Source organism: Anopheles coluzzii, chromosome 2, assembly GCF_943734685.1.
Source record: "Anopheles coluzzii chromosome 2, AcolN3, whole genome shotgun sequence".
NCBI lineage: Eukaryota > Metazoa > Arthropoda > Insecta > Diptera > Culicidae > Anopheles > Anopheles coluzzii.
In genome coordinates, this window is record NC_064670.1 from 50,384,548 (window position 1) to 50,406,890 (window position 22,343).

Below are 22,343 nucleotides of genomic sequence, written 5' to 3' on the forward strand. Positions count from 1 at the left end.
TAAACGTATGTTACATTAAAATGATCTCGAATAAAAGATAATAAAAGATACGCTTTTTAAAAAAAGATATCAATGTTTGCTCGATAACCTCGCTACTGATCAGACAACTTGTTTTGTATTCTGATAAGTCCAACATAGTGTTGTCTGATGCAAACTTACGTCGCATGTATATACATACAATATACTGAGCAATAAATTCGGAACAAGAATTGTATACAAATATGTCAACAACATGAGAAAGCCCAAAGAGAAAATACGTTACAAGTTCATTATATTAGAATAATTACAGTTCATACAGTTTCATTATATTAGAATATAATGAAATAATGAAATTATTTATTTGAAAAAAATATTTACTTGTGTCTGCATTCCGTTAGAACATGAAGCATGAGAGATTTTGTAACGTAAAATGTGGCATTCCTGATCAACGCAATGTACGTTTATAATGTTATATTGTTGATCGCGTGGGTAAAAACACTGCAACTTACGTATGTTCTCACATTCCTTAAAAGATGGTTGCTTTTTGCGTAGTTTTTTCAGTATTCTTTATGCCTTATGCTTCGCTAGCTTTCCGATGCTGGTTTGTGTTTCGTTTCTTCCCTCATTTTCTCCGTCTTCCTATTTCTGCGCAAAGCAAATGGAACCGGTTTGTGATCACGGTCACACAGCGGACTGCTTCACAGACTGCTATTCTGTGGCAAACAGGAATGAGCTCTGATGCTAAGCGTATGTTATTTTGTTCAATTATTCCACTGTTTCAGTTGGTTCACACACTGTTCAACGAATTGTTTAATATCCGTGTATTATTCGCTATTACGATACGAATATTCGATGTGTGAAAATACGGATTAACCAGTGAGCCACTGTCTACCCTAAAATCGATCATTATGATACAAATATATCGAATTAAATGAAGTTATTTCAATAAAAATCCCCACAACTGAAAGCTACCAGATATAATACTAACTAGCATCTTGCATCAATCATTCGTCTTAATTCAGATGTCCCCATTTTTCAAGTGGCAATCTCTGGCAAATCGTTCGTTATTGTGCACTCTGACGCTTGAGTGCGCATGCTTGGGAATGCTCCTCGGACCAAAAAGGGCCCACAGCTCCTCGTAGCAGCAATAAAACGCCAAGAGCGATAGAAGGAGAACGCAACAACAGGCCACAGTTAATAACTTAGAACGTATTAAACAGCCGAAACAGTTTTGGGCAAAATCGCTAAAATCTTGCTTCTTGTTGTTTGTTTATTTTACAGAAAATTTGCGCCGATTGACTTTTGTCATCTCTGATTATGATTAGGCGTTATCCATCAATTATGTAACGCTGAATGTACGGGGGGGGGGGGGGGGGAGAGGGTGTCGTCAACTATTTGCTACATGGGGGAGAGGGGGAGTTTAATGTAATTACATGCAATTCGTGTGGTTTAAATATGTGTATTTAGTAGTTAAACTGTAAAAAAAACGCTTTCCGTAGCTTTAACCTAACGGAAAACTGTTGGACAAAAAACGGTCTCCGTTTGAGTCAGGTAATGCAAATGACCTTCGTTCAGTTCTATATATCAAACCAGAGACAAATCGAGTTCTCTAACACATAATCATAATCGAGTTCTCTAACACATAATCATAATAGAAAATGAGCATTTTTGTTTCTTTTTCTCAAGCAATTGAGTCACATAATCGGCACTACAGTCGTCAACTCGAACGACTCAATAACATGCCCACCATGGGTTCATGCCTAGAATGGACCGTCCTCCCGTAGCAAGGATTGACTATCCGGCTACGTGGTAATGAATTAAGTCTCGAAAGCCTGTTTATAGACCGGCATGTCCGCGAAGGACGATACGCCAAATAGAGAGAGAGAGAGAGTGAGATAGAGTGTGAGAGAGAGAGAGTTTTTCTTTTTCTTTCTTTCATTTTTTTGATTTGTGGTACAATTGTTATTTTATTTTAGAACAAATCTGTTATTTGAGTTGATCAATTGTAATCAAGTGAATGAAAAATCATGTAATCATGTCTGTGAAAAATATAGTGATGTAGAAAACTCGACCTGACCGTCTCTATCCAATAATTAAATAGTAGTCAACTATTTCCTTTTCTGGCAAACTGTTCTTAAAAAATGGCGGTCAAAATTGTTGAGAAAATGACAATTTTAGAAAATTAAGCAAGTTGGCCTCTCGGACCGTTCTTCTTGAATAAAAATAGAAAATGTTTTAGTATTCTAGTAAACTATTGACATATTAAGTAATAATTACGCAAAACATCGATAGAACAGCATTTGTAATACAACATCTACGAGATGTCGATTAGCAAAAACATATCAGCGAAATATTGTAAAATGATAGTAGCTGCTTTATGTTATCGTTTAATGTTAATTGGATTTGCGGAAATAATGACGTGCAATGATAATAATAATCATACAGTTTCGTTGAACAACGTAATCAAAATTAATGTTCGAAGCCATAAAATAGTTCAAGATATAGTTGCGATAGTCACAGTTAATATAGTCAGTCAATAAAGATAGTCAATTTTGTAAAAGAAAAACATAGTCCAATCTGTAGGGTTTTTTTTTCAAAGATAATTCAGGACCGTTTGGCAGGCTGTTGAATTACACGGGAAAATGAAGTGAAAAGTATTTAATTATTAATGTTTTATCACGTACCCTCCTGCTCTCTCCACGCGACGAAGGGAAGAAAATAAATAACAAAAAAAATAATGAACACTCTCGGCCAAATCAATGAATGACGGTCGTTCTTTCTGAATAAACATAAATAAATTATATCTTTCAATGCAATATACCAATGCAGTTCTTTCTTAAAAACAAAACAAAGTAGTATAAAAGGTTTAATCTTGCTTCAATACTACAGATGTATGGAATCGGTCGATGAAACAATAATGAAAATTTATGAAACTATTGATTTATGCACTACCTTAATGTTGCACGTTTGCAAAATGCATGAAAATGTACTGACAGACGGGATAGAGTAATTGGTCAAATTGGACAGAATTTTCCGTGGCAAATTTCGAATCTTCTCCATAAGGCATATTTTTTTAAAGATTATGCGATTTTACAACCAACCAGCTCGAAGTAAAGAGCAACTTTTATTGCAGAAAACAATTCCAACGGTGTCTAGTAAGTTCAAATGTGTCAAAATAATGAGAGTATTTTTTTAATACGAAGAACGTTATACACAATTCATTTGTTATAATTCTTCCAATAGTATATGAAGGTCTAACTATTCTCAAATGTCTTGCAAGCAGCTGCAACAACAGAATGGACATTTTTCTCAAATTTTGATCGTTTTGAGTTAATCTATTTATGTCATTATCCTAGTATTTATTTAGCATCGACGTCATACAGAACCAAACAATGAAATCGAAAGAGCATTAATAGCATTAATATCAAAACGAATTCCTGACCAGTCGAAAGAGCATCATCATAGCTCAAACCAAACCCTTTCTACTGACCTTCGACACGTGAAAGACCATGCATAGTTTGAAATACTTATAACCAAGGTTCGTTCCAAAATGGCGTGTGAGTAACCCTGCTGGAATCGTAGAGATCAGCAGTCCTTTGCCTGATTGAATGGCTTTGTTTAACTACAAATCTGTTCGCTCACAACCTTGATGGCGCGTGTCGAACATGACCAAGGACGTTGGTTGGTTGAGAACGTTTGTTGATATCGGTTGATCGTACTGATGTGAAATATCCACTCTGATCACTAGGATCCGATATTCTTTCATCTTTCAGATTTTTATGCTGAAACTGACATCAGTACCAATTTACATGGCTCATTCTTACACACCCATTAAAAAATAAAACAAAACTTTTTAAACACTGAGTTAAACGATTGATGATGCGCGTGATGATGCTATGTGCGTGATTATTTTCGATAAAAAAAATGTAGCATTGCATTACCGTCTTTTTTCCTTAATAAAAACTAAATGGGGTTACTTAGCGATCTATATATGCGTTAGTTTGTACTAAGCCCAAAGAAATTAACACTCACACCTGGAACCATCATATTGTAGCAAGGACTGAGCGGTGCTAACAAGTCTAGCAAGCCTGTTTAGACCGGTATGATCATCATCATCATCATACTTTTGCTGTTTTGTTATGGTGGGAGAGGCTTTATAGCGTGGTAAATGTATATTATTGTTGCTAATTAAATGTATCCATTAATTTATAATTTGAATCCGGTATACCGTTCAGGCCTCAGGTAGGTTTACCTACTAATTGTTGAGCAGTTGATTATCTCTAGATGTCTATTCAGCAGTAAACATGAGCGAAGCGGATTTGTTATTCGCGAGAGTGATAATCTAATAAATGAGGAAACGGTTCAGGCGTTCTGAAAATGAAGTTCGTTAATGATTGATGGGCTTGCGAGTTCGAGTGACATTTATGTTCGGTGTTCGTACCGGCCTTACCGATTTCTTTTTACCCGTTGAAACGACGTTATCGGGCCAAGTTCTCATTCTTTCATTTGAGTAATGAATGCTCATGTGTTAAGAACAGTTTATCGCATTTTGAGATCGAGATCGAGCTGTTATTATTTTTTTAAATCAAACTATAGCGTTCTCTCAGCCGTGGAATGCAAATCCCTAGCTAGTGAATAAAAAACGACATTTTTACTAATTTTATCTTAGTTTTCGGCAGTATTTATTATCTTTTTTTCCACAAGCCACGAGCTCTTACTTTTTAGAAAATAAAAAAACAAAATCTATTATTTGTATATTTCTACGATATCAAAACAGAAAATACATCAAAGATAATTTGCATGTATCTGGCAGAGCTATGCATATACTCCCATTGATTACAGTTTGATGCGATTTAATTGTTTATTATTATTCCGTCCACCGTAAACGGTTTAATAGATACTTAAACCTGTGTCTTAAGTTTAAGTTTGAGTCTAGATACAAACACGTTTGACATAGACAGTCGATGCAGTAACGAATATACGAGAGACATTTCAAATTATGTTATTCGCAGAGAGTTTTTGAACATGGACATGGACATGGTGAAATAAAACAGACTGTAATATAGGTCGAATCATACGAATCATAGCGTTGAGTCACCACTTCACACTTGCTGCCACACAGAGTGTTGGCGCGAGCTTCGTGTAAAATTTGACTATTCCTAGAAGTTATACGAGGGACTGTAAAACATAGAATATTGACTAAACACGGGTCATCAATTGTTCCTAACAATAATCCTGCTATGAAGCAAACTTGAGCCGTACAGCGCCTCGTTTCCAAGGATTCAAGGTCCAGAAGTGGACAGCGTTGATTGTAGGAAGGTAGCGCGGATGCGTTTGTCCAACCTATTTTCCTGTTAGTTTGCCACGATCGAGAAGTTTGCCAACACTTCCTATTAAAAGTTGTGCGATTTAACTGATGTACTGATTTAAGGAAACACCATTCGATCCGAATTTTGATCGTCCTTTTATAGCACAACCTGATCAGACCTGAACCTGTTGTGCTCGTGGATTGACTGCCATGGGGCCCCAACGATCATCGGCCATATACCCTATTAAAATTGTTGTTAAGCGGGGGGAGCGGGTGGTGATGGTAGTGTAAATGATTCGCCAGTCTCGGAGCCCTAGCAGCTATTCAACTCTGTCAATTTTTATACATACTGTGTACTATTGGCTATCGATCTAAGGGGATCTATCCCCTATATCGACGGTGCTCCAAACAATGCATATGATAGGCATAAACAATGCATATGATATTAAAATTTGATCTAATATAAAGGAAGGAAAACTACATTTTCTAAAGTTATAATTTAGTTACAGCAGTTTCAGTTTTTTCGCACTGCCAATAACTGCAAAAAACTCTATTTGAACAGGATTTTTTTATATAAACAATTATCTCTTGTAATAGAGAATATTCGACAACGATAGTGGAGTTTTAACTCCAAATTTATTCATGCATTCATGTTTTAAGGATCACTATTAATAACTATTAATGCTAGGAATGTTTAAAGGAATATGAGCAAGGAGTTCTGTCGAATTCACAACACATCAATGACATAGACGAATTTTCTTTGAAAAAATAATAACAATATACCTGGAGGACGAACTTTTGTTTAAATTATTACGATGTTTCTAGGGATTCAGCTTCGGAAGCTTAGATAATTACAATAATGAGACATACCGCCATTCTATGTGTATGTTATTGCAAGAAAAATAGTACACAAAAAGTTGTTTCTTACCGTTTCCCTTAGGATCGTCCATATTCGTTTTGTACATTGCACAATGTTCCTGCGTGGTGCGTTCCGCGCCCTTGCACTGAATCGAAATCTCACCCCAATCGCCGTACGTACCTTTGCCTCCAAGCAGCGTGAAGTGCCGGCCCTCACCTGTGATCGTTACCCCGTCCAGCGAGGATCGTTTGCTGAGCTAACCGATGATGATGTGGCCGTGTTTCGTGGCATCCTCGGTGGTGCAGACACGAGTCGCGTTCTTACAGCAGCGGACGAAGTGCAGGACTACAACATCGACTATCTGCGTAGCGTGCGTGGCTATGGACGGGTCGTTCTGAAACCACGAACCACGGCCGAAGTGGCGGAGCTGCTGCGCTACTGCAACGAACGGCGGTTGGCCGTTTGTCCACAGGGCGGAAACACGGGCCTGGTCGGTGGATCGGTGCCAGTGTTTGATGAAGTCGTCCTCTCACTCCAACTGATGGACACGATCGAGCGTATCGATGAGTACTCAGGCATTGTGGTCTGCCAGGCGGGATGTGTGCTGGCGACGCTGGAAGAGCAAGTCGGTGCTCGGGGCCTGGTTATGCCGCTGGACCTTGGTGCCAAGGGATCGTGCCATATTGGAGGCAACGTGTCGACGAACGCCGGTGGATTGCGCTTGGTACGGTACGGCAATTTACATGGCTCAGTGCTAGGCGTGGAAGCGGTAAGTTATTAAGACCAATCTGTTCATTGTGACACATAATTTCATGTAAATTGTGTTTAAAAAATGACCATCCATTTTCCATCACCATCCTCCACCAGGTAACGGCCGAGGGGCGTGTCCTTGATCTGATGTCTAATTTCAAGAAGGATAATACCGGATATCATCTAAAACATTTTTTTATCGGATCGGAAGGTACGCTCGGCATCATCACCCGACTGTCCATGTTCTGTCCCACCGCTTCTCGTTCCGTCAACGTCGCCTTTCTGGGGCTGCACAGCTACGACGATGTAAAGCGCACCTTCCTGGCCGCCAAGCGTGGCCTCGGCGAGGTTCTCTCCTCGTGCGAAATGATCGATGCTGCATCGTTGGACAGTTGTACACGATTTTTCGGACTACAGTAAGAACTAAACTGAACCGGCAGGATGTTGAAATTTTGTTCTGATATTAATACTTGTTCGTGCGCAACTGCACAATTCATACGGTAGGTCGCCGATCGATAAGTATCCCTTCTACATGCTAATCGAAACGTCAGGGAGCGATGCAGGACACGACGAAGAGAAGCTCGCCCGCTTTCTGGAGCAGACAATGGAACAGGGCCTGGTGCAGGATGGCACGGTTACGAACGACTCGACCAAAATGAAGGTAAACTGCATTTCGATAAACACGATCACTGTTTTTTTTTTGCTTCAAGTTTGTCTACGGGCCAAATCATTTTTACATTTAACACTTTTGCAACAATCACAATCAGAGCATTGCATACTGTCAATAAGAAATGTATGTAATGTGCCCTAAGAGTACATCCTTACCATTCTATTCGAAGAGGTTATCAAGGGATTGTCTCAGACATGTAAATTAAAACTTTGTTAATATTAGTTTTTTTTATTCATAACAATTTTGTACCTTTACAACCACAAATTTAATATTAACCATAATGAAAAATTAGAGTTATTAATTGATTGATTGAATTGAAAATGATCGTTGCTGACCTAAAGATTTTATTAAACAATATTTTTAAGATCATACAATGAACTTCCGCAACGCATACAAGTTAAACAGTGATTAAATACCGTAAAAGTAATGAATGAAATGAAATGAAACCACAAAAAGTTCAATTTTTAAAAAGGTGTAATAGTAGATTGAAAATGATTGAAAATGGTGCCTAGCACTTATGCAATTCAATAACCTATCATTTAGAATCATTCAACCAATCTAATCTCCATCGCTTACCCAAAAATGGGTTACCTTAGATTAATTGGGACATCGAACCCGTGCGATGCGAGAGCCAAAGCGAGATCACTAAACCACTCCTCGACCTGAAGCCCGCCCCTACCGATTCATTGTGATGCACATAGCTTCATATAGGGGTCTGTTCGAAAAATTAGATGAGTAAATGAAAGAATGATCTTACAGGGTTTCCCACGATTTATTGGTCAGTTCCCATGATTTTTTGGTGTGTTCCCACGATTTTTTGGTCGTATCCCATAGATTTTTGGTTCGTTCCCATAATTTATTGGTATTTTCCGATTGGATATCAATACAATTGGACCAAAAAATTCTGGGAAACGACCAAAAAATCGTGGGAACGCACCAAAAAAATATGGGAACCCACCAAAAATTGATGAGAACCAACCAATAAATCGTGGGAAACCCTGTAAGTGCAAATTAGTATAAAATTAAAATATTTGTTTTGTGTGCAGTATGCTTTGACACAGAAAAGAGTATTACCTTTGATGAATATACAAATTGAGATGGATGAAAAACTATGCTATGTTACTATTGATACGATAATGTAATATAAATAATTAATTTCAATACGAATGCAGAACAATAGAAAAAGTTTTTATACAAGCATCTCATTATATCTGGCACTTTCATGGAGTTCAAACTGTGGCTTTTCAACTCTTATGGTGATCATAGCTGAAAAAATGTCTAGGCTAACTCCATGATGTTTACACAAGGGACCATATATGAAAATTAAAAAAAAAAAATACAGTTACAACCAAAAATTGAATTTTTTGTCAATAAGAAGAAAAAACAAAATAAATACAAATGTTGTCTTTTAGCTAACAAGAATTACAATTCATGAATTATTTAATTCATTAATTCATTCAAATTTTGCCTACACCCCTAAGGGAATCGAACCTTTCCGGCCTTGTAGCAACCGGCGTGGCTATCGAATAGAGCCACTGTGATTATTGAGTTAAAATTATTAAGTTTTTTATGATTGAAACAATTCTCAGCAAATAACGTTTATGAGCTCGTTTATGAGTTTCCATTATTCGATATGGCGACAAAGTTGTAAGAAAGCTTAACCCCTTTACAATTTTGCCCACAGTTGATGGGCTAGTTGAACGGTCCTTTGAAGTTTTTCCCGAGCAGTGTTCGGGCGGTCTCTTTAGGATTTTTAAATTGTTATTTTAATTTGTGTATTTTTTGTGAATTTAAACTACAATTTAATTAAAACAGGTATTAAAAATGGGTGACAATTGTTTGACCTATTTTTCAAAATCGCGACTGGGTTAAACAAAAAAATCTGAAAAAGAAATCTCAAACTCCACCGCAACATCTATTTCAAACATTAGTCTCCATTTTATCTTACGCGAACACTTAACAAATGTAAACATGAGGATACCTTTAGCGAAGGGCGCATGAACAGGTGATGTCGTCTTATCTAAAAGGCTGATAACAAGATGATCGTGCACACCATTTTGTAAGAGAGCACACAAGTATTTGTAAAAAGTTTATATTGTTTACTGGATTTTTTATATTGAAGGGGAATTTGTGTTCAAATCATGCATCAAAAGAGAAATAATTTCCTCTCTCCCTCCCTTCAATATTAATAACTCTTCACATGATCCTCTTTTTACAGAACATTTGGAAACTACGCGAACAGATTGCGAACAGTTTGCTGAGCGATGGCTATTGCTTCAAGTACGATATTTCGCTGCCCTTAGACCAGTTCTACGATATCGTGCTAGCGGTCCGTGAGCGTGTCGGCGATCTGGCCATAAACGTTACCGGATACGGACACATTGGCGATTCGAACCTGCACCTCAACGTGTCCTGTGCACGCTTTACACCGGAAATTTACGGTCTGCTGGAACCGTTCGTGTACGAATACACTTCCAAGCTGCGCGGAAGCGTTAGCGCAGAGCATGGGATCGGATTTCTCAAGCGCAAGTACCTGCACTACTCGAAACAGACGGAACCGCTCCGATTGATGCATCAGATGAAGCAACTGCTCGATCCGAACGGCATTCTAAACCCCTACAAGGTGCTTCCCCCTGAAACGCCAGACCAGTCACGATAGAACGTTAGGAGGTTGTTTTGTATGAGGGACGCACTAATGCCATATTAGTCTTTAAAATTGACTAAAATGTCTTCCCAATTCAGTCTTTCATTACGTATCGTTCGAGATGGCATGCATTAGTAGATGAGCTGACGGGTAAAATATTTTATACGAAATATATTTTTTTATAAAATGTCTGGTACACTACGTTCGATGTAATAGAATGGAAAAAGGGTAAAATTTTAATCAAAGGGGGAACTGTTAAACGGATTGTAGAGGTGATATATCAGAGCAAAAAATATTATATGCTTCTTCTCCTTAGTAAAAACATATATTTTTAAATCGTATTTAAGCAGCCAAAAAATATGTTATTAATAAATCTACCAGAAGCAATACATTGAAATAACAACTTCAGTATAGTGTATCTTTCATTCCGTTGTATTCAAACAAAACTATGTTCAACGATAGTAATTAATACACGAAATGTAAACGGTAGTACATTTTCGATTTTGACTTCCTCTTTTCCTACATTTATCCCTTCGATTTTGTAATTACATGGCGTTCGCAATATTCCATTAACATGCTTTGTGGCTATAAACAGGATGAATGCGGTCTTACTTCTACGGCATTGAACACCATTCTAAACACAAAGAAAGCAAACAATTACCTATGCTCAAATGCCTAGTTTCTTTGAGTTTTCTAATTTTGCTTCAACAAAAGCAATCAAACGTACTGCCGGAGTGTGCTTCAGTGCAATCGACCGGTCCGAACCGAATGTGTTACATGTTGACGAGATTTCACTTCTCTATTACCAGCTTATCCGGTGCGCCATACAGTTGTCCAATTACGGTCTAAAGATGTCACGGGATAATATATCGTAAAAAAAAGAGGAAGAGGAAAAAGTACTTATTACACATTACAAAGCAGCCGGTTGTAAACCACCCAGCATACAATTGTTTAGCTTCACAACAAGCTGTGCCATTATTACATCATATTGGCTATTTATTCCGGCGCACCGCTGTCATAACCTCAAACCGTTCCACAAACTATCGCTCACACTTACCTGTCGTTTGATAATTTCTAGATTCTTCTGTGCGTACGATAGCTCGCTGGCAATGGCAGCATTATCGGTTAGTGCTCTGTTTTCTCTAAATGCATCACGAATCCGACGTAGTGCGTACATACTGTGAAAAAAAATCCATATCGTAATCGGTAAAATGTGACCGAGATAGCGCAGTTCTGCCGCCCTGGGCTTGCACGGTACTTACCGATAGTTGTACGAATCAAACTTTTGCGACGCACGCAGTAGCTGCTTGTAGAGCGATAGTACCTTCATCTTGTGTCCAGCTCCGGCCATACACAGCGCGTTTGTTATCGGAGTGAGCTTGCAAATCGGATCGAATCGCTCTGGCTGGCGCTGCTGAATGTTTGTGTTGATAAATATGCGGTATCTTTGACGCAATACAAATCAAAACAAATCACGTTACTGGCCGCACAGCCCATTGCGCATAGTTTGACGTTGTTTTAATGACATTTCGCTAGCAATATTTGACAGCGTTTGACAAATAATTTTAAAATTATTGTTTGTGTTTTTTTGTGTCTTTTTTTAAATAAAATGTACCGCAGATAATGAACGCTCTCATTCGTTTGATATTTTCCATCCAAAATGAAAAGGTTTGGGTTTAGAACTGGGCAATTGCATAGAGCTAAATTTGAATGCTTCCATTAATTGCCGCTAGAGCGCGCTGCGCGTAATGCATTCAAAAATTCAGTTGGGATTTTTGCTAACCATTTTTTTCTTGCTCAATTTTTACTACCATCTGCTGAACAAACCGGACAAGTTCACTAATATAAAAATATGTATTATTTGAATTCTATAATTTTAAAGTATAATCATTCAAAATAAGTTGTGATTGAAATTCTAGTCCAGAAAATTCGATCGGATCAATATTCGTGTTAAACTTTTTTTATTACAAGGAAAACAGAGAACAAAAATATCAACAATAAATAACTGCTGCACCGCATATACGTGTACTGACGAAATCAATGAGCAAATGCCAAACAATGCCAAACACTGTTTCCGGAAAGGGGATATAAAGGAGATTGTGATTCTGCGATGATGGAATGGTGAGTGCCAATCAAACCGGGAGGCACAGGGTCTTAGGCCAGATAAGTACTGGCGGACACATTGCCACCCTTGCCGGTCCAGTTGGTATGAACAAATTTGCCCTCCTTGCCGAGCAGCTCGTAGGTATGCGCACCGAAGTAGTCACGCTGTGCCTGGAGCAGATTTGCCGGCAGCCGTTCCGAGCGGTAACCGTCGAAGAATGCCAACGCAGCTGACAGAGCCGGCACCGGCACGCCCCACAGTACTGCCTGGCTAACCACCTCACGCCACGACTGCTGGTTGTCCATCATGGCCTTCTTGAAGAAATCATCCAGCAGCAGATTCGACAGCTGCGGATTGCGCACAAACGCGTCCCGAATGTTGCCGAGGAAGACGCTGCGAATGATGCAACCGCCACGCCACATCAGCGCAATGCCACCGTAGTTCAAGTTCCACTTGTACTCGTTGGCCGCCTCGCGCAGCAACATGAATCCTTGCGCGTACGATACAATCTTTGCGCAGTACAGCGCGTTGCGGATGTGCGTGAGGAACTGCTTGCGGTCCGCGACGGACGCTTTCGTGCTGGGCCCAGCGAGCTGTTTGCTGGCCCGAGCACGCTCCTCCTTCAGCGCCGACAGGCAGCGGGAGAAGACCGCTTCGCCAATTAGCGTCACCGGGACGCCATGGTGCAGGGCGGCGATTGCCGTCCACTTGCCCGTGCCCTTCTGGCCGGCCGTGTCACGGATACGCTCCAGCAAGTATCCCTCATCGTCGCGATAGTTCAGAATGTCCCGGGTGATCTCGATCAAGAACGAGTCCAGCACGCCCTTGTTCCACTCGTCGAACTCCTGCGCCATCTCCTTCTGGGTCATGCCAAGCGCCAGCATCAGATGGTACGCTTCGCAGATCAGCTGCATGTCACCGTACTCGATGCCGTTGTGCACCATCTTCACGAAGTGACCGGCACCGCCTTCGCCCACCCATTCGCAGCACGGATCGCCGTTTGATTTGGCGCAAATAGCCTATCGCGAGAAACGTGACAAGCGTTTAAAAAAACAGTCAGTTTAAACACAACAAGATTTACCCAACCTGGAAGATATCCTTAATCAACGGCCAAGCGTCCGGGTGTCCACCGGGCATGAGGGAAGGTCCATAGCGAGCACCTTCCTCTCCACCGCTAACACCCGAGCCGACGTACAGGATGCCCTTGGCCTTCAGCTCCTCATAACGGCGTGCCGAGTCCTGGTGTTCCGAGTTACCGCCGTCAATGATCACATCGCCCTTCTCGATCAACGGAAGCAGCTGGTTAATGAAATCATCGACCGCACTGCCGGCTGCAAAAAAAAGAAGAAACAGAGGTGTAACCAGTTAGCAAAAACGAAACTCGCTCGCCGGTCACCAGAAGGCAATCGATCGCCACAAGTCACGTGAGACCCGGGCGATCTAGAACATGCGAATCGTGAACCAGTGAATGAGGGGTCTATGCGTCTGTGTGTGTGTGTGTAGGGGCAAAGTAGAGGTCACTCCGAGGTAGATAATCAGTCTCTTTCCTTCCCGCGGCTTATTAGGTGTCGTTGCGTGTGCAACGATTGTTTCCTTCTCCTCGTCGTTACCCACGACACTTGACGCGATTTCAAGATCAACGCTCACGGACGCAGTCAGTGAGCAAGAACGGCAGTGGCAGCAGTAGTGGTAGGTGTAACATAAAAGGTCAGCCCCCCACCGGAGGAGGCTTTCACTTATTGCCTTGCGCTGCACCCATTGGCTTTACGTTAGTCTTTCCTCCCAACACGCCAACATAGTATTGGGAGCTGTCTTGAGCTTATCGCTGGGAATATGAGTACGTTAATCTCTTATGCGCACGTTTCCAATCCGTCCCACAGTACGAATTCGTTGGTGCTGCGGCTTGGTTTTCGTCAACCTACAAATGACTTTACTTTGGACGAGGCTGCTATGCTGCGGCACTTGAACGAACCAACCAACGTCCCTCTCTTTCCGCTCACCTTTAACTAGCATCATGATCTTGCGCGGTTTCTTCAGCTTGTTCACCATATCCTGCAGGGAGGTGGCACCGATGATGTTGGTACCTTTGGCTTCATTCTCCAGAAAATGGGTCACCTAGAAGGGAGATGAAAAGAAAGCAATGCAATTAATTGGGGATGTCGTAAATCACGCCACGAAGGGTCAACTGCGATCCATGTGAGTATCAATATTAGCGCACAGTGCTCGCGTTCGACCCATTTACGTTATTACCGGTAAAGTGAGCGGTGATCGAACGCAATGCGGTGAAGGGTCAGCTGTATGTGCGTTTTGCACTGTGCGCTAACCCTAGTGGGGTCATTTCAATGTTATGAGAAGGACTACGTTAGAATAGGGAAGCAACACCTTCACGTGTAATGGTGGATGCAGATTCAAAGAGATCACGTGATTTCGACGGTCGCACGTGGTAGCCACCAATAAACAATATAACTTCAAACTACTCAATCAAGTATAATATTAAATGGTTGTTGTAAAATATAGTAAATAATGAGCTTCATGCTTCACATACAAGCACACACGCTCCAGTTAATCCGTTGCTGGTGAAAGTTAAAGATTGTACAATCGCGTGACATAACTTGTGTATAGCATCTGTTGCATAAAACCGAAAGCCGAAAGTATTGAACCAAAAAAGAGAGAGAGCAAGAGCGTGAAAGAAGCTGAGAGGAAACAATAACTGAATACCACTGAGAACTGCTAAGGATTTTGGAGGAACTGCATTACCCAATCGTTAATGAAATTAAACGATATAATGTAATAAATAATATAAATAATATAAAAAAGAAACTACTCACCTTATCCACAGTACGATTGTAGGCGCACACGACAAAACCCTTCGAATCCATGTTGAGGATCAAGTTTTGTCCCATCACGGCCAAACCGATCAGTGCAATATCAGCTTTCCTGAAATGCAAAAAACAGCGCATACAGCCATCGTCATTAAAACGCACTTATGCCAACGTTTCCCCCCAGCAACGAGCCCATCAATTAAATCGAAACCACCAAATCGCACACATTTTTGTTGCCAGAGGTCATAGGGCACACGGCACGATCCGGCACGTATTCTGTAGACCACCAATCGTTGATAGACCATTATGCAAGCTCCAACAACACATGCGGTGTTTGCTCGCTAATCCGCCGTTTGTTTTTGTTGCCATCGTGCAGAAGGTCTTTTGGTTTGGCAGATCTAACACAGCCCCCCCCCCTTCTTAAGGTGACCTTGCCTACAGGCATGCTTGGATGCTTTTGCTACTGCTGATCACACCACGCCGCCGCACGATTGTGATGAATCATTCGTGTATGGAACACGGCGGCGACCGACCATTACTGCCAGCGTCAAATAGACTGGGGCGAAACGGCCACGGTCGTGCATGAAAAACTTGACGTGCCTGATGATGGTGATCATCATCGTCTAACAATCGATTCAGTGACGTGAAATCTCAAGCACAATCGTTCGCGACACTAGTCACGGAAGTGAGGAGATAAGAAGTCCCATGTGTGCATATCACCCGTGTATTTGTTGCCATCGTTTGCGGTATCTTCAGAAAAAAGGCAAACAGAATACATCAACAAACTTCAAACTAGGAGGGAAGGTCACTTTCAACCTGCGTCACAAAAGCCTTTCAAACTAAACGAAGGGGGAGAAGAAAGGTGAACGCCGACGGCATTATTTCTGCCGATCAGTTATCCAAATGAAGGGAAACACCATTTCGGTTCCATAATCAGCATTGCGTTTGTTTATAGCTCGGGTCATCCAAGAACCGAAAGCAAAGCTTGTTCGTAAAACTTCTGCAAATAATGACACACAGAGAAAAGCAAAGTGCGTCGACTGGCAGAAGAAGAATGGTGGCGGCGGTGTGCGATCGACGCGTCATGACGATGACTTGCACAGGGGGCAAGCGAAGGTGCCCTTTCCGGCTCCGGGTGTCGGTATAGTTCGCGCATCGAACGGCGTCAACTTACGGGCTGGACATTTTGTACGATGTCAGGGTGCAGAGCAAACGGCGTAGGGATTGAATTTTGAATTCACTGGGAACGGATCCCGGTTGACACTTTTACAACGAAACGAAAGGAAGGCGTTTCGAGAAGGAACTATGAAGAGCAGCGTGAACACACCACACCAGTCGGACACACGTTGTTTCCTTCCCGTGGGTAAACTTGTGAATGCTTTCCGATCGGTCCACCCGGGCTGAGTAGTGCCGAGAAGACGCCGCTGCTCGGTTCCACCGCACAGTGGTCGAAATAGTTATGCACTGAAAACACTGTAAAATTATTGAGTTTTAAATATGTTTTAACTTTCAGTAGCTCGCTGCAAATAAACACAGCGTCTTTCATGGAAAGTGAATGAGTGCGAATATTAATTACTAAATAGCACATAAATTGGGAATCCCAAAAATGCTATGATGTGGCTAAATCTGCGTTTTCATCCACTGTGCCGTTGGTCCAGTGCCGGTGCTGGTACGACAGTAGTAGTAGTGCTATCATCTCCACAGCAACGCGAATCATACGATGTGAGCCGCGTACGCACGCATACAACGCGCGTCGCGTGTGCTGCGTGCATTGAGATTCCGATGGAAAGGCGCGCGCGCGGAATGAGTCCTTGGGGTGGTAGACGAGCACGTGAGTTTGCTACAGTGCGTCTCACAAATAGACCAACACTATACGGTAACATTTTCGAGAAGCAGTAAAAGTGTGCGCCTTGTTAAACAATAACTAGAAATTTTATTTGCAAGTTGGCGAAATATACTCCCTTTATTTCTGTTCAACGGAAAATGATGCAAAAATGTAAGTATGCACATTGGTTGAATTATATCACACTGCGTCGTTAGTTGCAATATTTTTACACACTGTTTACCTGCTTTTGAAGGATACGTAAATTTTATTATACTTTGCCTAATTTATCATCAAGAAAGAGAAAAATAATGTTATCCTGAGAAGATGCAGCAGGTGGATGTTGCTGCTTGGTTGTGTATTACTCCACTAAATAAATAATATGTGCAGCTGGTTGCAGACAGCTACACTAACATAAAACTATGGACACGTAAAATAAAGAGATATAAAAACCAAATCAAATAAACGAAAAGCTAAAATGCCAACCGATATGACAACTGAAAACATCAGATATGTTGAAACCATAAAAATAATTACAAAGAAACAGTAAACTGAAACCGTTCCTTATTTTACGCAAACTATATGTTTTTATATGTTGTTTTCAAACGTTCTGCTACACTCTCATGGATCGTCTACGGTAAAACATAACGCTATCAATTATAGTAATTCTGCTCACATTAACAAAAATGTAACTTCTTCTACACGAACTAAAGGACAGCAACGCAGAGCGGTTTCTTTTCTCGAACTTGCTACATCGCATTACCGATACGAAACAAACTAGACTAGCAATCATGTGATTCATAATATCATTCATAATGTAAAGCAATATTGTGCTGCAAAGCTCACCACACAAAAGTTATGCACTTACGTCTTCTTTAAGTCACGCCTTAGAGTTTCTAACATTTCGTCGTTTATACGCTTCTGTTTCGTTGTGATAATAATAATCGTGATATTGCATTTAAATTTAACCGATCAGTCCTTAACAGAAGAAGACAGAGAATAATTTAAAATATATTGATCCACGAAACGCGAACGTGCACGCTCCCTAATTTGAACTAAGCAAAATGTCTAGCTGCCCACCAACATTTCACATAACTGTGTATGCCATTCTACTTCCAAACCAATGAGACCATCGAAACTACTCATATACTACGATCAGTTGCGCGGTAAACCAATATCGTAAAGAAAGCCATCGAATGAATCGTTACATCGTTCTAATTTTAAATTATCATTGTTATATTTTAAATACTCGCATCCTCAGCGTTCTCATGCTATTACATTGTATTGATTGTTAGCTTTATGTGTATTTGTTTGCCTTTCTGAAACGGGGTTTAGCGCGTGTCCAGGGAGCGTTCAAATCAAATGCATATTTTTCGTACAGTACTTGCTATTATGCATTAACAAACTATAGGATCCCAGGCATACTACATGGACAACAGAGCTACAGAGTTTATGTTTCCAGTTCAGTCGGGTACATCCATCGGGTCCTGTACCTTGATTTTCTTTTCATATTGGCTAACGGGGTGTTTGATGATACGTTACGCGTACGTACATTAAATTTTGCTAAAACGATACATTACCGCCTATCGCCTGCCTGATTCTGACTCACGACAATAGCGTGCACGGTGTAATGGTTCTGATAATCTAAGTAGTATTTTTTATATATATTTTTGCTACAAACCGTTACAAAGTAAGGGACTTGTGTGATGACATGTAACGTTCGGTAATGTTTATAGATGATGATATTCCTCATAGTTACAGTTCCAATTCCATTACAAGCAATCATTGCACCTGTACTACTACACTGCGCTGATGACAGGAAGGAGATCAACGCGGAGTGTTTTCGCTCGTTTTAAAATTCGTATTACTTGGCAATTGTCATAAGGATACATCTGTGTAACAGTTTTCGATTATCTTGCGTGCGTCTGACGTTCGTTTGACTGAAGCTAGCTATTGTGGCAGAGTGATGCTATGAGACCGTCTGCGGCTTCTGTAAATGTTTAGACGTTTGGTGGGATCTATTCTTCTCTAGGTTATAATTGTTGCTGCATACGAGGGAAATTATTCTATTGGTTCCTGCATCATGACTAATGTTATATCTGCTATAGTGTGCTGAATATGCAAACGCGTGTAACAGTACAATACAAAGATGAACTCTGCTGATCTGATGCCGAAGAGTACAGCGCTACCGATCACGGCATAAATAGCTTGTCCTCGCAATGATGAGTCTTTATATAGTTATTGTTGTGTTCATACTTGGTTTCGGGTTTGGCTGTCAGTCTAACGGTTAAAAAACATTGTGCAACGATCATCAAACACAAAACTCTGCTCTGTGTTGCTTTACATGTGTTCAAGGTATCTCTCTATACTCCCGGCCTGCGACCTTATCCTTTTCATTCGTTTCATTCAGGACAAAAAATGCTAAAAGTTCAATAATTGGTTTTTTACTCTTTTCCTCTCTATCGATCTACATGATTATACTTGCTTTCTTCATCAATCGCAAAAACGGATCGTTAAGTTTCATCTACGCTTTACCATAAGGATTACAACACACCATCGTCTTACTAAACGATTGCGCTGTTTTCGACGGGAGCAGCAACCGGACAGGCTTGCGGTTCTGCTGCTGCCGATTCAGTGGTATCATTGGTGTCAGAAGAAGCTGTGGTAGCAGTAGCAGAAGATGCATTTGTTGTATTAGAAGTGCAACTGTCGATAGTAGCGGAAGAAGCACTACCGTTTGTGTCACTCTTGGCCTGTGAGTCAGTGGGATCAGTGGTAGAAGTGCTGCTAGTAGGTCCCTCTGTTTTAGCAGTACTGTCTGCGGACACTGTGGGCGCGTTTGATTTTTCTACATTTTCGGTACGTGCCTTTTTACAGGCAGGCGCGGTCAAGATTTTATCTACGTCCTGTAATGAACAATCGTGAGTAAAATGTGTTTTCAATTGCTTGTGCGACTTTTCACTGGTAAGTAATCTTTTTGCTCTCTATATGGACTATATTATTGCAACGGTAGCGCAACGATTAGTAGCCTAAACAAGGGCAAATAAATTATTGTATGTGCAAGGGGATTACTAAAGGCATAGTGCATATTAGTAAAGGTAATCCTGAGGTACGTTTAAATACACGCTACACGCTATCGGTACATACACTTCCCACACTTACCTGTTCCGGATGCTTGCCAATGTATTCAAGCCGAGCTGCTTCGTACATTTTAACGAACTTATCCCGCTGCACCTTAAATTGTGCGAAAAGCTCATCGTCTCTGTGCCCTTTCAACCGATTCGCCAGATCAGCCTTCTTATCATGTTCGGCTTTAATTTCCTCGGTTACCCATGGCTTATCCAGCGGATACTCTTCTCTGTTCGGTGGCTGGGTCGGTTTCGGCCGGGCGCGTTTACCGTTCGGACCCACTCCCGTTCCACCGCCGGGTGGCATACCGTTGCGTGCAAACGGTCCCATCTTTCCACCCATGCCCCGTGCATGCATGCCACCGCTGTTCATGTTGCGACGCATCGGACCATCCAGGCCGCCGTGGCGCAGTGGCGGCGGCATCATACGCCCCATCGGTGGGGGCATCGGTCGGCCGGCCATCGGTGGAATCGGAGGAGGTAGCGGTCGGTTCATTAGCGACATCGGCCCGGGCGGACCACCCGCACCAAATCTTCCATTTTGTGGGCCCCGCATACGCATACCCGGTCCGCTGCGGAAATGAGCCGGTGGCACGGGCGGCGGTATCGGCGGTGGATTCATGGGCCCGCGGCGTCCGGCCGACGGTGGACCGGGGAACATGTTTGGCGGCGGCATCGGAGGGCCCCAGCTGGGCATTCCATTGGCTCCCCCGTTCATGCGATTCCGCATGCCTGGCATACCGCCGTTCTTCATGGGACGCTTCATCGGCGGATTCATCCGTCGATTGCCGTTTGCGAAGGGGCCATTTTTGATTCCTCCACCTTCCAGCCCGTTGGAGGTGGCCGCTCCTGCTGCATTTGGGCCACCCGTGCCGTTCGGTGCGGCGGTGATCGAATCATCGTTGAAGTCCACGAAACCGGGATCGTCACCGAGCTGATTGGCGTTGAACATCGCGTTCATGTTCCGCATATTGCTCATCGGATTGTACTGCTTGGCCATGGCCGGTTTGAACCGCGGTCGATTTGCCATCTGATTGCCGACACGTTTGTTACCTTCGCTCGTCTGTGCCTTGTTGGAGACCATTATTTACAACGTTTTTCACAAGTGTCCTCTGTCGCGAAACCAGTACCAGTTGTCGCCCGTAAAACGAGGCACCGTGGGGCCGGTGTTGACTGCGAATCAAGCGTTTGCTACCGTTACCTCACAATCTAATCGCTGGCTAAACGTTTTATCGTAAGCTAAAGCCGTTTAATCACTTTTCACCAAGTAAAACATTGCAATTCTTCCCAGGAAAAGCTTAATCGTGCGTGTGTGTTGCTTTGATACCTGTAATCTGCGTTTTTTCTTTGGGAAAATGGATGTTCTAAAGTGATGACAGTTCTAGAAATAGACTCTGCTGTTGGCCAGGACTTCTGAACTAAAAACAACTTTGAACCAATTACCATCAGGATGGAGATTGTTGATTACCATCGTTGTGTCGTGGACTTGTCGCGAAAAAATAACAGGAAATAATGCAAATTATTAAAATATGTATTTTGTTGTATTTTATTTAAAAAAGCGAACTGAGTTGTGTTGTACTAAAATTGTCCCAAATGCCCAAATGTCAGATATACTGTGGTACCATATGTCAAATGGTTCTGATGTGTTGACCAGAGTGACCAGAAATACCGATTTATCTGTATTCCTACCAAGGATAATGTATTTAGAAGGTTGATTTTTATCGCTTTTGCTGGGCGACATTGTGGGGGACATCTGTCATTCTCTCCATACAAATTTCATTACCCCGCACCAGCCCTCCCCGATTTTTATACCGGAGCCCACGGAAGAGAAATGTCAAGTCGAGAAATGTCATTTTGCTCTGAACAACTTCACCTTGTCATTTATAACACCTTGATTCCTACCGATTTTTTATACGCCTACCGATTCACAGATGACCGCCCTAAAACCACCGACAAACCGACGTGACACTTCGAACAAAATGAGCTTCAAAAGTTGTCTCCTTATTTCAAATGAAAATACGTTAAACACTACCGCCATCTCTATAATGATTCGCTTACTACACTGACACAGAGAAGAAACTGCTAAACCCCCTTTTTGTTTTTCTTCGCAAATTCCAATGCGTATTGTTTTATGTACTTCTCACATCTTTTGCATTGATTTGAAAACTTATAAAATGATTTTCCTGTGTGTTTTGTCTAATTATTCTCACAAAATCTTGCCTCACACTTCCTTCGCCATTTGTATTTAGAAATAGTT

The 22,343-nt window shown here is 41.6% G+C and overlaps 4 protein-coding genes across 5 annotated transcripts in view; 1 reads left to right on the plus strand and 3 right to left on the minus strand.

The window, feature by feature from the left end:
• Nucleotides 1–10,618, plus strand: part of LOC120953295 (D-2-hydroxyglutarate dehydrogenase, mitochondrial) — a 45,107-nt gene extending 34,489 nt beyond the window's left edge. Inside the window, exons 2-5 of the mRNA XM_040373098.2 lie at nucleotides 6,228–6,915; nucleotides 7,014–7,312; nucleotides 7,401–7,557; nucleotides 9,785–10,618. Coding sequence (XP_040229032.2) covers nucleotides 6,259–6,915; nucleotides 7,014–7,312; nucleotides 7,401–7,557; nucleotides 9,785–10,225 — 1,554 coding nt within the window. The 5' untranslated portion in view covers nucleotides 6,228–6,258 and the 3' untranslated portion in view covers nucleotides 10,226–10,618. The remainder of the gene's footprint in view (nucleotides 1–6,227; nucleotides 6,916–7,013; nucleotides 7,313–7,400; nucleotides 7,558–9,784) is intronic.
• A 3-nt stretch (nucleotides 10,619–10,621) lies between these two features.
• LOC120953296 (LYR motif-containing protein 4) lies at nucleotides 10,622–11,673 on the minus strand. Its single transcript, XM_040373099.2, has 3 exons — nucleotides 11,473–11,673; nucleotides 11,268–11,388; nucleotides 10,622–11,055 (listed from the first exon to the last, which is right to left on the minus strand). Exons 1-3 carry the CDS (start codon nucleotides 11,559–11,561, stop codon nucleotides 11,002–11,004), a joined length of 264 nt encoding a protein of 87 aa, XP_040229033.1. The 5' UTR covers nucleotides 11,562–11,673; the 3' UTR covers nucleotides 10,622–11,001.
• A 472-nt stretch (nucleotides 11,674–12,145) lies between these two features.
• LOC120947760 (6-phosphogluconate dehydrogenase, decarboxylating) lies at nucleotides 12,146–16,554 on the minus strand. Of its 2 annotated transcripts, XM_040363403.2 has the most exons (5): nucleotides 16,311–16,554; nucleotides 15,143–15,251; nucleotides 14,315–14,429; nucleotides 13,401–13,645; nucleotides 12,146–13,333 (listed from the first exon to the last, which is right to left on the minus strand). In XM_040363403.2, exons 1-5 carry the CDS (start codon nucleotides 16,319–16,321, stop codon nucleotides 12,365–12,367), a joined length of 1,449 nt encoding a protein of 482 aa, XP_040219337.1. In that variant the 5' UTR covers nucleotides 16,322–16,554; the 3' UTR covers nucleotides 12,146–12,364. The 2 variants fall into 2 exon arrangements, with proteins under 2 accessions (XP_040219337.1, XP_049466892.1); XM_049610935.1 differs by lacking the exon at nucleotides 16,311–16,554 and having other exon boundaries at nucleotides 15,143–16,073.
• Nucleotides 16,555–17,203: 649 nt separating this feature from the next.
• LOC120947761 (DNA-binding protein K10-like) lies at nucleotides 17,204–21,580 on the minus strand. The gene is made up of 2 exons (XM_040363404.2): nucleotides 20,121–21,580; nucleotides 17,204–19,864 (listed from the first exon to the last, which is right to left on the minus strand). The coding sequence occupies exons 1-2, from the start codon at nucleotides 21,168–21,170 to the stop codon at nucleotides 19,523–19,525; spliced, it is 1,392 nt and encodes a 463-aa protein (XP_040219338.2). The 5' UTR covers nucleotides 21,171–21,580; the 3' UTR covers nucleotides 17,204–19,522.
• Between the last annotated feature and the right edge of the window lie 763 nt (nucleotides 21,581–22,343).

Coding starts and splice junctions, on each gene's coding strand:
- LOC120947761 (XM_040363404.2), bottom strand. CDS start 21,170: ATGGTCTCCAACAAGGCACAGACGAGCGAAGGTAACAAACGTGTCGGC. Junction 19,865..20,120: donor TTGGCAAGCATCCGGAACAG/GTAAGTGTGGGA, acceptor TGTTCATTACAG/GACGTAGATAAAATCTTGAC.
- LOC120947760 (XM_049610935.1), bottom strand. CDS start 15,274: ATGCGCTGTTTTTTGCATTTCAGGAAAGCTGATATTGCACTGATCGGT. Junction 14,430..15,142: donor ACAATCGTACTGTGGATAAG/GTGAGTAGTTTC, acceptor TCTCCCTTCTAG/GTGACCCATTTTCTGGAGAA. Junction 13,646..14,314: donor GATCATGATGCTAGTTAAAG/GTGAGCGGAAAG, acceptor TTTTTTTTGCAG/CCGGCAGTGCGGTCGATGAT.
- LOC120953296 (XM_040373099.2), bottom strand. CDS start 11,561: ATGGCCGGAGCTGGACACAAGATGAAGGTACTATCGCTCTACAAGCAG. Junction 11,389..11,472: donor TTTGATTCGTACAACTATCG/GTAAGTACCGTG, acceptor TTTTTTTCACAG/TATGTACGCACTACGTCGGA. Junction 11,056..11,267: donor TAGAAATTATCAAACGACAG/GTAAGTGTGAGC, acceptor TGACATCTTTAG/ACCGTAATTGGACAACTGTA.